The 13,847-nt window shown below is 38.5% G+C and overlaps 1 protein-coding gene across 4 annotated transcripts in view; it reads right to left on the bottom strand.

Moving 5' to 3' along the window:
• Positions 1–13,847, bottom strand: part of LOC127971009 (phospholipid-transporting ATPase IA) — a 122,174-nt gene that overhangs the window by 22,173 nt on the left and 86,154 nt on the right. For all 4 annotated transcript variants that reach the window (XM_052573748.1, XM_052573746.1, XM_052573745.1 and 1 more), the window contains 3 exons: positions 11,962–12,072; positions 4,943–5,017; positions 2,487–2,609 (listed from right to left, as the gene is read on the bottom strand). In XM_052573748.1, the coding sequence (XP_052429708.1) occupies positions 2,487–2,609; positions 4,943–5,017; positions 11,962–12,072 (309 nt within the window). The remainder of the gene's footprint in view (positions 1–2,486; positions 2,610–4,942; positions 5,018–11,961; positions 12,073–13,847) is intronic.

Here is a 13,847-nt window from a genome sequence, read left to right as displayed (position 1 = left end):
GCTCAGGGCTCCGGCCCTCAGACAGACAGCTCATCCTACACCTCAGAGGGGCACTATAGCTCACCCCTCCTAACCTCTGGAATTAAATTGATACTGAAGATTAAGTATTTTATAAGCATTTAAAAAATGTGTATAAGTATTACATTATTAATGTATTCAAAATTTGGACATGACTCAATTCTACATTTGACTTGAGATTTTCACAAAGTAGGCAATAAAACACAACCACCTTAAACAAAACATGATCCAAGTGCCATGTGAAACAACCTGCTCTCAGCCTCGCCTGGTGCTCTACACGCACAGTCCTGCAATGAATGCTAATGAAATCGATAAACGTTCATAATCATTTGTCAAAGGGAGGCCCCGAACTCCTCCGTTTCTAAGCAGGTTGCTAAGAATGTAGGTGTGAATGGCCGTCTGTCCTGCCTGAAGCAAAGCACTGCATTCTGTGTGACAGCTTAATTACTTAAACTAGCATGAAAGGATAAACTTTATTTTGTGCCAACTATTGCCAGACGCTCTAATAAGCCTTCTCCAACTATGTTGGGCTACAAATAAAGCCAGAAAGGGAGAGAATGAAAGAGAGAAAGAGGCAGAAGGAGGGAGGGATGGAGGCTGCAGTGTGTTGAATAAATGCAATAACTGCTATCCCGGGGTCTACGAGGGGCTTTGTCGTTATTAGGGAGCCTTTAGTGTCAAAGCTATGTAATTAAATGTGAAAGGGGACATGGTGGGTAAAGACCTAAATATTTCACACTCTTTGCTTCTTCCCAATCTAATGCATGATCTTTCTCTCTGCTTCCACAGACTTTATTCACAAAAAAAAGGGTCTGTTGTGTATACAGATGACGTAGCAGTGGAAACAGGGATGCGGCACATGTAGAGCTGGTTCAATTATTAAATAAAATGTCTCCAACAACATCTACATGAACACTTCAGATCACTTCAGAATCAGCCATAATTCAGCATACATGTATTCCTGTATAGGAACACATCATTTACATTAAACAATACTAAAATTAATGCAAAGTAGGAGTTGCACGCAAATATTTTAGACTATATTGGTAAATGAGTTGAGTCATGAGATTGTTTAAGGCTTCAGTGAGTCAATTTTAACCAATTCTTTATAAAAATAAAAAAATTCTGACTCAAAAGAATCTTGGGTTCACAAAGTTGGACAATGCTACAGTATTCAACAGATGCTCTCATTACCTTCCTTTATATATCCATTAACTCAGTCTTTGCTTCTTTGTTCCAAGCAAATATATCACTCATTATTTCATTATAGAGAAATAACAAAAATCAGCCTATTAAGATTTCTGATAATATATATATATATTATATATATATAATACTGTTCTGTTACTTATTATTCTACTAAATTTCCTTACTTCCACGCTTAATTTTATTGTATATTATAGTCTTCCACTTCACCATTACAGCTTTCTTTTATGCATTGAACAATTAAAGTAAGAATTATGTGTTTGTGTTACAAATGGCCAGTAAATCAGTCTCTCCCTCCTGACCCCAGGGGTTGTGTTGCCTGTAATCCGTGTCAGTGTGCTGTAAATGGGTCTCCACGGCTGTGGAGCAAGACTGTGAGGTGACACCAGCGCAGACACACTGGAGCTGGAGACCAGACAGCTTTATTAACACAGAGAGACGCAAAGCCAGCAGTCACAGACACACAGAGAGGATGGAAATATGCTTGTCCTATATACCATTAAGGTATCGGAAATAATTTTACTAGGACATATCTAGCATCATAGCATCTAAAACTGGGCTTATGTCCTTAAGATTAAAGACAAACTTGATTCTACATTTTATTAGGAACATTAACACATTTTTTTTATTTTAAATAATGCTTTAAAAACCAATTAAATGTACATATAAAAAAGTAGTACATTCAAAAAACTTCATATAAATGTTTAAATATTAGACTCTAAGTGCGCTTTTTCTAAAAGACTAAATTAGGAGTGTTTTATACATATACATATTAGACATTTAGCTTCAAATTGGTACTGGCTTAAGAGAGTTTATGAGCTTCTAAAAAGGGAGATGAACACTCAAAGACATCTCAGATAAGCAAAAAGGCTGACAGAAAGGGACAGTTTAATAGACGGCTAAACCAACAAGGTCTTGCTGTTGACTTGCTTTTTTACAGTGTAGGGAGTCGTAAAAGGATCTGTTTGTTCAGTGGGGTTTTTAGCCTGGGTGCTAAACTGTTCACCAAACACAGCTCAGTAAAGTGTACACAGCATGACCTGTCTACAGGGTCATCATCATGATCAATGCAAATGAACTAGTTTCACTACTTTATTATATACACATATATTTACAAATGTTGTACGAACTTTTAACACGTTCGAATTATAAATATGAGTTTACATCATTCCTCAATCAGTGGGCTGTTCATCTCTGCAGCCCAAACTCTGATAGAGATTCAGCTAAACTTAGATTTTAACTACATGTTTGAGTGTATTTACCTTGGTGTTGAAGCCCATTGCATTCTGGGAGGTTTTGTAGAGTTCAGGGTATTTGAGCATGTTCTCTTTCCTGCAGGAGCGTTCAAAGATGCCCAGAGTCAGAGGAGGCAAAGCAGTGAAGATCTAATAAACGAAAAAGGAATATTACATAGCTAAATATTACATAGTTTTTCGTTTAAAACACAGAAAAATTAAAAGTCAAACTGTTGCGCAGACGGTATCGTTTATAATGAAAACTCATACTAAATGATACAAATGCAAAACAGAAGCACCTATACGGGTTTCAGATATTTAGGCCCAACAGCACTGTTATTTTTTTCCCCAGGGATATTATTACAAGAGATTATCCTAGATCTCATAACAAAAATTAATTTGTGATGAACTGAAATGAGAAACTGCTAGGTTTGCCAAGAAGAGTCGATGGAAAGTGTCTTGGTCGACCAAAATGTTATTAGTCGCAGAAAAAAAAATTAAGTAAAAATCCACAGTGAGTGGTGAGTCTGTGACAGATCGTTAACGACTGTTCTTTGGGGTAATACAGTACATTGGAAAGGACCTTCAAACGCTCGCCTATCATTCACAAACCTCAAATAATCTAAAATATATGTGAGTAGCAGCAACTTAACATGTCAGCTCAATCTTATGTTTACCTAGAAAAATGTGCGCTTTTGAAGTGTCTGTGCAAAGTGTGAAAACGGAATAGCAGTGTGCTCAATGCATTGCAGATGGAGGCTCATTTTTGGTCATATATAATCTGTAAATACTCTGCGTTTATTTGTGTGTGCACACAATAACAACAAAACATTGTGCTTTTGTAAAATAATGAAAAAAAACAGGATGCGCTTTCTACTGCCTCTGCGAACAGAGCGCAAAACTCTGTGTATACTTGCCTTACAGACATGGAAAATATATTTATAATGAGTGAAATGTTCACTTTCAAATGAACCAATTCAAATGGATTATGTAATGTGAAACATACAGGAACATCCACTACTGCGGAGATGATGAGGCAGTGTTGCTGAATTCATCTCTTAAACCGAAAACAAAAGAAAGCACTAGTTTGTCAATAAATTATTAAAATATTAATGGAGCCTCCTTCCCTGACACATTCATAATCATTACTTTTGCTGGTGTGCTGTAGCAAGCTTTATGCATGTACTTGAGCACTTAATAGGGTGTGTAGGCGATTAAAGGATCATTATTATTATTTAAATGGTTTATTAAATAAACATGCGATTAGTCGACTAACGCTTCAAATGAACGACTACTAGTTGACCGGAAAAATCTTTAGTCGACGGCAGCCCTAATTAAAACTGAATAGAAAATTAAATAAAATGGATGCCTAAAAATACATAGCAGTCTGAACTACTACTTTCTATTCTGAGCGCCAGACGTGTTCCCCTTGTCTGCCATTTTCGTTTGCTTGCTTGGTGTAGCTCAGTAAGCATGTAACTTTCTGGCATTTATCATATTTGCACTCTCTCTCTGCAAAAATGACTCAAAAAACGAACATCTGCCACTGTGCCTGCAGCTTGTTAGCAGATCTCCTGGATGCTTTCATTTTTCTCCGTGCAGCAGCTGTTGAAAGCGAGAGGGGTGGTATTATGGTCCAGAGAGGGTAGCAGGGTCAGTCGTAAGTGTCTCTCACTGGCCCAGCTGGAGCGGCTGACATGGTCGGCTGGACTTTTCCATTCAGGGGTGGTTTCGGCCCGTTGCATCCAACAGACCCCCTCTGACGCGATGGAATTCCTCTTCCCTCAGATAAAGAGAATGCACAGGGCTGAGTTGTTACTGGCCTCACAACCCCAATGATCCATTGCACAGGGCTGAGGGGAAGCCTTGTTAAGATTTTGTTCTTTGTTCAGGAATAAAGAAATAATTTCTCAGGACAATCAGCAAATCGGTTGGCTTAGTCATTTTTCCTTTGTATCTTCAATTGTTTATGCAAAATGGAAAAACGTACTCCACCCGGAGCATTTTTTTCCCCTGAATAACTTTCCTTCCTGTTGAAAACCTGTTAATTAACAGCATCAATTCCTATCACCAAGCCTTAAGGCTGCCCAGTTCACAGGACTCCACCTAAATGGCTGTGTGTGTGTGTGTGTGTGTGTGTGTGTATTTAAATGTGTCTGGATTCAACCTGTTCTTTTATCATCCACCGCTGACCTGTTTAACGCAGCTCTTTAGGACATGAGCGTCTGTTGTTGCAGCACATTCAGGACATAGTTCAGGGCAAGGCGGGAATACGGACTTGACAAGCGGTCATAAATAAGAGGGAGATTTTTTAGGATGCCGCTGACACGGGCCGCAGTAAAGGAGCCGGCTGGGGTGCCGCGGCTAATGAGTTTCTTGCCTGAGCGCGACGGGAGGCGTTTTAACACATTTCCTCTCAAAGTAATGAAGAGGGCAGAGTAAATCACAGACCCAGACAGATGTGTGAATGCAAACACTCTTACCACGTTGTACAGGCCGATGCACCAGCGCTCGAACAGAATCTGACCGGAGAAGCCGTTAACAAATGCAAACCAGATCTAAAAGACAAAAAGACAATGCAATGGTAAACGAATCATTAATGTGAATATTTCAAACAAAATGTTGCATGTTAACCAATTATATAAATCATATTATTAAAATAAACTCAATTGCAGTACAATAGCAATAATAGTTTAATTGAGATTTATAAATACATACAAAATACAATTCAGTTATTAAATAAAAATTTTAAATAGTAAAAAAAAAAAAAAAAAAAAAAAAAAAAAGGAGTAACTATATGCTTCCCAAGTCATCCTAAAGGAAATGGTAACATATTAAAATGGCAATGACAGGCCATATGATAATCATTACTACATAAATGTGTGACTAAAAGGTAAAAATATACCATCATTAATCATATATTCCTCACTTTGTGTGCGCTTAACTCTGCTCCTAGCGGATTTTAATTTAGGTTGATCGATGGCTGTTGTTTTCTATGGGGCCTCTCAGTGCTTGAAATGACCCGAGAGAGAGCGATCTCTCATGAAAGCAGCAGTGAACTGACCCCATCAGTCCTTTCTACAGTCTCATACACTGGATCACCACGAACGGTTTGTTCCAAGATCAGTCTTGGAGAACAAATAAGCCAGCTTGGGTCACTTTTTCATATACATAGTGGGGTCCAAAAGTCAGTCATTGTGTATTTTTTATTATTATATAATACTATTCTTAAATAGTTACCAAGCAAACCAACACAATTTTGTATTTAATGCATTTAAATAAATACAAAATAAGTAAATAAAAACGAATGAAAACGTTGACTTTTTTATTTTATAAAAATAAATCAAATAATAAATAAACATTACAATTATTGTAAAAATTGCATTCAATATTTTATGTCTTAAGATATTGGAAACATTTTCTCTTTCATCAAGACCTGCCCAACAGCTAAAAACCACCGTTTTAGATTATAGTACATTTTGATAAAAGATGAATAGCCTACTATCAATAAGAACAGCTGTGAGATGAGTGCATGTAAAAACAGTAAAGCCCCTGCTTTAGCAAACACACTGCCAAGGTTTTCAAAACAACTAAACATAGAGAAGCCCTGCTATCTTGTCATGTGAAGCCACAACCTGGGCTTAACACATCATTACTCAGAGGACAACCCCAGGAATGAGAGAGGAAGAGTGTTAGTGCTGGAGGTACTGTAATAGAGAGAGAGAGAGAGAGACTTCAACAGTTCCCATGACTTCAGCCAGAATGGCTCGTAAATCAGATGCTGTTTCCCACCTTGATCAACCCTCTTAAAGCAGAAACAACTGATCACAGATCAGACTTTCTATTACACAAAATGAGTTTAAGACTGTACAAAAAACAGATCAGTGCAAAAGGACTAGATTTAACCATTTAAAGAGCTGAAAGATGTGAGTTACTGGGCTTAAAGGCGGAGACCACAAACGAAAGAGAGAAGAGAGAAGAATGTGTATCTAAACCATATGCCATGGAGATGGAGCTCATCACTTAATATCTCTATTAGTTTGACTAGTCTGGCACACAATTCGGTCATAGTCATCTAGAAATCGGAGAAAGTGATAATATCTCATAGCAGCTGTTTTAAAGAGGGGGAAAAGAATGCAATGCGAGAATGAATTCAAAGACAATATAAATATGGCAAAACACAGGATCATGTCACCAAAATTGAAACCGATAGGTCTTACAAAATTGTGTCATTTAAATACCAACACGCAGTCTATACTGATCAAAAGACTTGTTTTTGAAGGAAGTCTCTTATGCTCACCAAAGCTTTATTTACTTGTTTAAAAATACAGTAAAAACTGTAATATTGTGAAATATTCATATTAAAAAGGTTTTCTAATTGAATACATATTAAAATGTAATTTTACCATGTGATGCACAGCATTTCAGCAGTCATAACTCTAGCCTTCAGTGTCGCTTGATATTTCAGAAATCATTTAAATACGCTGATTTAGTCCTCAAAAACAGTTTTCATTATATATACTGCTGAAATCAGTGCTGCTTATGTTTGTAGAAACCATAATGCAGTTTTTCAGCTCTCATCTTTGATGAGATTACATTTTTGACAGAACAATTTATATTTTTACAGATTGATCACACAGCTTCAGAAGTATTGGAATATAATGCACAAGTCATATGCAGTCATTTTTACAATACTTTAGTTTTTTAAGCCCCGGTCACTGTTCACTTCTACGATATAGAAAAGAGCAGTGTTAAAAAACAACTAAACATCTCTTTTTTGTGCTGTATAGACAAATATACAGGTTTGGAATAATATGACTGAGTAATCAATTGCATAATTTCTTAAATTAATACGAAATACTTCAAATATACTAGTCAAAGTTCGGCACTGTTAAATTTTAGCTCGACTCAAATGCTATGAGCTTCTCAACCATATTTAGACTACAATTATTGTGAATAAAAATGTCTTGTGTAGTGTGATGCTCGACTGTTACTGTGCAGTGCCATGGCCAGGCGGACATTTCCTCGCTTCATTTAACTCCATTATGAAAGCGTGAATTGCTACAAATTTTGGGGGTTTTGACAGGACCCCCTCTGACTGCGGCCCCTGCCAGTCCTCACACACAGAGCACATCCACCAGCTCCTCTCATTCAATAGAGTGAGCCAATGCGTGAAAATGTTCCCAAAACAAATGTCTGTCACCCCTCCCCTCCGGCCCCGCCACAGAGAAAGAAAGAGAGGAGGATTGGCCGCACTCCCCCGATGTGCCCCCCCCAGCCACGCCCACCCGTTCCAACTCCCATATTCCTTTCCATCAGGTGCATTCTACCGTGATATTGTTTTTAAAAGAGATCTGCTGCTTCTAAACCCATTTGCCCACACAAACATGAATAAATTACCAATATCGCATCACATCTTATGTTGTTTTCCTCCTCGCAAACAAGTTCCAGACTCTGAGAATTCCCTTATGACCAGTTTGATCAAAAGCCACATAAAAAAAAAAAAAAGAATAGTCGTGGCCAGCGGCATTCTGGTAGTCAAACAGGTGGGTCAGAGAGAGCTGAATTAATGCGAGTCTGCCTCATTGAGGGGCTATGGGCTGCAGGATATTGTTGTGCTAAGTCAAAATAAAGCCTCTATTCATGAGCAGCAGTACATGCATATGAGAGAGCGTTTTGGCCTGGTCCTCTGGGTCCTGTGAGTGCCCCTCTCTCCCGCTTCCTTCAATGAGACAGATTCATTGATTTACTCATTAGGGACCGAGGACATAGTGTGGAGGGCTCTCTCTTTCTTCTCCTCTTCTGGCTCATTCAGAGCCGCTCGGCGTGGAGGTGTGACTGCCCTCTACCCTCCGCTGCACAATCTGAATAAGCCAGGAGTGTGTGTGTGTGTGAGAGAGAGCGAGAGTGTGTCCCCATGAGACTCGTCCTAGGGGCTCTCAGAGAATCTTTCTGAGAATTTAGAAATCTGTGATCCCACCCCCGTCCTCTGTCTCCATGTTGGGTGGGAAAGACCAAAAGGGAAAGAGAAAAATAGAAAGACGGCACCTCTTTGCTCCACCTCTCTGCTTGAGAATCTAGATAAAACTAGCTTAGCTGCGTTCTGGAACATGGCAGCTGGTCCAAGCTGCTTTAGGTGGCCAACTGGTGGGGGTCCGGCTGACCTTGGAACAGCAATAAACTAGCTACTATGTCGTAAAAAAAACAGCTTGACCACCGTAAACTGGCATTATCTCATTTTTCCAGTAGGGCCCTTGAATGTCTGGTAGCTCACCCAAATCCACACTGGCTACAAACCAAAGCTTTGTGAAATAAAAAAGCCTGCTACATATTTTCAAATAGATATGTATTATTTTTCACATCATGTATCTTATGTATTTTTTATTACATATTTTTTATTGTTAATAAGACATCAAAATGAACTGTTTCCACCAAAATATTTAGCAATTGATCTAAAGCAAAATCTTAAAACATTATTTATGAAACATAATATATTTGGAGGGGGATAAAAGTAGAAAACCCCCTAAAGATTTTGAAATGGTAAAATAATAATAATAAAAAAACAATATCCGTAGTTTAAAAGTGGCAAATCACTGAATGTAAGAGTCTGATAACTTTGACAGTATACATACTGCACAATTTTTCTTTATTAACATTCCAGTTCAAAATTTTGGGGTCAGTAATTATTTAATTTTTTATAATTTTTTTTTTTTTGCAAGGATGTCTTAAATTGACCAAAAGTGAGAGTAAAAACAATGTCACAAAAACATATTTAATGCTGTTTTCCTCAACTTTCTATTCAACAAAGAACCCAGAGAAAATTTATCACGATTTCTACAAAAAAATGTGCTACTGTTTTTAACATAAGAAATGTTTCTTTCTGACATGATTTCTGAAGCATCAGCTGCCACTAAAGACTGGTGTAATGGCTGCAGAAATTCAGCTTTGCCATCACAGGAATAAATGACATTTTAATCATATTAAAATAGAAAATAAGTTATTTTAAATGCAATAATATTTCACAACTTCACTGTTATTTTAGATTAATGTAGTCTTGGTGAGCAGCCCCAGTGGCTTCTTAATAAATAAATAAAAATTATATATGTAACACCCAAATATCCAGAAAACCTAAAAAAACAAAAGAAACCAAAAAAAGAACCAAAAGAACTAGCCGGGTGTTTATTCAATGATGGCTCCAGAGAGACGTCAGGGCCCAGGGCCTCCACTCAGGCCTGCAGTCTTTCTCTAAGCCTGCTGCTCTGTCTGAATGAGGCCCTTGTAATTACCTCAGAAATGCTACTCGTCCGTCAGCCCTGCTGGTGCCTGCTGAAGAGCTGTCAATCAAGCGCTCAAGAGCCCAGCAGGATAATGACAGCAACACAGCAATTTGATTTGTAAGAGGGGCTTTCTGCAAGTCTCAAAGCAGCTAATCCAACTAAGTTTCTCAAAAGTTCTTTTTCCCCGGTTAATTTTTGCTCATGTCGAAAGAATTCACGACCACAAACCAAAGACTAAATAAACCAGCATGACAAACGTTTAAGTTAACCCAAACTCTTTTGTCCGACAATGTATGGAAGATCATGTGCTATTGTGTGGTTACAACTGGAAAAACATCTATCTGAAACAATAGAAACCATTCTGGAGCTACTATGATGAACCGCATACAACACTGGATGCTAAAAAAGAAAATCTAAGATGTGCACATATCCATTGCTAACCACACGTTGAGAAGGCTAAAACGGCCACTAACATCCTTATTCCGCTTGCTTGAGGTTAATGTCTGGAAAAATTATTCAAAGAAAAGTCTTCACAAACTCAAAGGTAAACCTATTAGGGCGACAAATGTATCCCTTTAACCGATTCTTGGGAAGCAAGTGTCTTGAATGTCAAGCTCTTACAAAACGGAGGTGTTTTTGGTGTGAGGCAAAGGAAACAGTAAAGCTTTGCCCTATTATATTCGAAAGGCCCCTTACGGAGAGGGGGAATACATTTTCCGCTCATAACAAAAGATGGGCAGAGGAGGAGATACATTCACCTCTGGGGTGCACTGGGTGCTTTCTTTCAGTTCTCTAGGAGATTCAAAAGCAGAGCTTAAAAAGTGGCTAGAAATATTCAGAGGGCGTGTTTGGGTAAAACCATTTACTGGACGTAGTTGTTCCAGTCCCACCTCTTATGCAAAACAAGAAAAAGAGAAAGATAATTGTTCCTTGATTGATGAGAAAGTGTGTAATGTGATCACAGTCAGAAATGTTTGTGTTGAAGGGGAACTTTCATTGTGGAACAAAATACGACAACCCCACAGCAAAACCCAAAAGAAAAAATACATGAAAGCCACCCGGCATAACTAGTATGTATAAATGTTTAAAATATCAAATTCATTGAGCGATAACTGCTCACAGCTACAGGGCTCTGAGATTCCCACAGATTCAATCGACTGAGTTTTAAAAATTGAGGAAAAACATCTAAATGGCACAGAGGCATGTAAACAGGAAATGGCCATGAAATGGGCCGAACTAACTCCCAAACCATGCCATGCTGTACATTTGGTACCAACGGTCATTTGAAGTCCCGATTCATCTCCTTATCCTTCTTCTCACAATCGACAGCAGCACTGAATGCCAACACAGAGAAATCTAAGGGGCTTTTCAGAGATTTATCACAGCACATAAAACAAAATCAAGATGAAGGGAAAAAGTTCACGGGTCAAGTGGCACACAAGAGCAAGAGGGCCGAGGGGCTCATGTTTCTGCTGGGGATGTACAGCTCATGAATACTGGTGTTGGTCTGTTTCAAATCGCTGTGAGCTGCACACAGAGGGAACAATTTACACAAGAGAGATAAAATGGATAAAGCAGGGATACAGCATGAAATACCAAGCTAATGTGTATGCTTTACTCCCCAACTTGGATGCATTAGTGATGAAAAGTCTTCTTGTCTTTGTCGGGAAGAGTAAATGAGTCCATTTTAAACCAAAATTAAATCTACTATACTGTAGCCTTAGCATACTAGCACAAGGCAAGTGTGACCTAAGGTCCATTTCATGGATTTCAAAGACCTTAGACATTAAATAAAAAGACTCATAATGGCCTACTGTTTCTTTCAGACCATTAGTCTGCTACTAACTCTTCTTTCCGCTCGTGAGGAAACCTAAAGCTTATCCCTGAGGTGTAACGTCTCCTAAACCAAGCGTGCTGCAGATCAAAACGGCCAAACGCCCCTCATGATAAAGCTGGTGCTGATAGCAGCCCTTTATCTTGTCAGGTCAGGTCTCTGAACGGGCTATCAGCACCAGGCCTGGAAACTGTCAAATACCATCACAGATGGATGGCTTGTGGCCTTCACATCGACAGACCTGTATTCCTACAGCAAAATGGAGGCATGCATGCAATGCCAGTTGATTTCATTAAAAAGTGGTCATTCAATCTCCATGAAAGGGACATTAATTTACATTTTGTAAGTCCTATGAGTTTGATAAGACATTACAGTGCGTAGACTTACTCACCTCAATAATGTAAAGCACAATGTTCTTGTAGAAGCAATACAGGATGCACTTGGCAACACGGTTGTAATTCCAAGCGCCGTGGACCAACAGAAGATTCTTCAAGTACTTGAACTGTGAGAGAGAAGGGAGGACAGAGATAAGTTCATTAGGGCCTATCATTTACACAAGATTTACAGTTCCCCAGCCAACACAGAAAGCGGTTTTGGCTTTGAAAATAAAGAGACCCTCTTATCCATGCTGGGCAACAGGAAGCCTGGACTTTCAGGGAAAAGACAAACACCGTCTCAACCATATTCCTGAGAATTCCTGATACAATATATACACTCGGTCTTATTTTGTTGAAAAGCAGAGTAAGAGAGAACCATTTTTGCAGCGGTGCAAAAACAAAGTAATTGTTGCTTTGGTTATCACATTAAGTTTGGCTTTTAATAACTGTCGTATATTCCGAAAAGTTTATCAGGTTTATCAGCTGGCCACTAAGAATTAGTTTAAACGTGATTGTCATAAAATATGATTTGGATCTAAATGGTACTTAATCTACTCACCGAACACCCAAACTGTGGATATAAACTGCTTAAATCATCTGGATCGTGTCAGATTTAACTGAATATAAAATGCTGTTTGTGTTGCTGTCACTGTGTTTAACTTTCCTCAAGTCAGATTTCAAACAGTCGATGAGTAGTTCACTCCAATTCATTATGTTGCTTCATACACGTATATTGTAAAAGATTGAGTAGATAAATATATTTACTAAACATTTAAACCATATCTTCAGCTGAGTTCAGCACACTACACACCAAAAACAGGCTCGGCACCAAAACTCTTCTTCTAGAGTGAACATTGAGTGATTTCACATGCACAACAATTCGCTGATAATTCATAAAATTTGGTTTTCATCTGGCTTAGACATCGTAATGTAAACAGAGATGTGCTTTGCTCACTTAATAAGCCCCAAAATGCTGAAGGAGGTGTTTACATGCAGATCAAAATCAGGACACCAGAGATAAATCTATGGATTGTATTCTTTAAAAAACGAAAAACAACCAACATGACCTTACATGTTATTGGTTACAAAGCATAACAGACACAAGTTTGTTTGTTTCACTGTAACCCATTTATATGGCCGCTGAAATGAATACAATATGCAAACCGCAAACTTGTACAGGTGCTCAAGGTTAGTGGCTAACAGTGACCCTCCATGACAGTGTAAACAAGTAATATGTGTTAAATGTAAACACAATCAAAGGATTATTTAGGGATGCCATGTTTTATTTCCTAAAGAGCATTCTGAATGTGACAGTGTTATAAACACCATTCCTCTAAAACAAACAGCCAGTCACTTCTATGAAGGCAGGAACAGCAGGGTGGGATGTAAGGGGTACGGAGGGCCTTTGAGGGGCTCAGGGGCTGTTTGACCTCTGGATGAGAGGAGAGCCAGTTGATGACAGACAGACTACAGAGGAGTCTGGATATGGAGCCTCTGTCTTAAAATCTGCCACGAGGCTGAAGCACTGCAGCATTCCAGCTCACACTGATTCATCCCTTCAAGTAAACAACTTAATCACATCTTCAAAACAGGCCCCGAGCAAAACTAAAGACCCTGGGTTTAACACAAATTAACACAGCACTCTGTGAGAGCCCTGCTGTGAGATTAGCTTTAAATGAATTTCACACTTGGGCAGCACATGGGTCAGACACATAGACACAAAATACGCCATACCATAAGATCTGCTACCAACAGTAACATACTCATTTAGAATTAAATATAGAATTATTAACAAATATTAAAATCTAACTAATATACCATCATTTAATATTATGTATTATATGGATGTGCTTTAACCCTGTAAAGCCTGATGGGATGGAACGGTTTATTAAACCTGAAA

This window comes from Carassius gibelio, chromosome B14 (genome assembly GCF_023724105.1).
Source record: "Carassius gibelio isolate Cgi1373 ecotype wild population from Czech Republic chromosome B14, carGib1.2-hapl.c, whole genome shotgun sequence".
Lineage (NCBI taxonomy): Eukaryota > Metazoa > Chordata > Actinopteri > Cypriniformes > Cyprinidae > Carassius > Carassius gibelio.
This window is presented reverse-complemented; position numbering and strand designations above follow the sequence as displayed.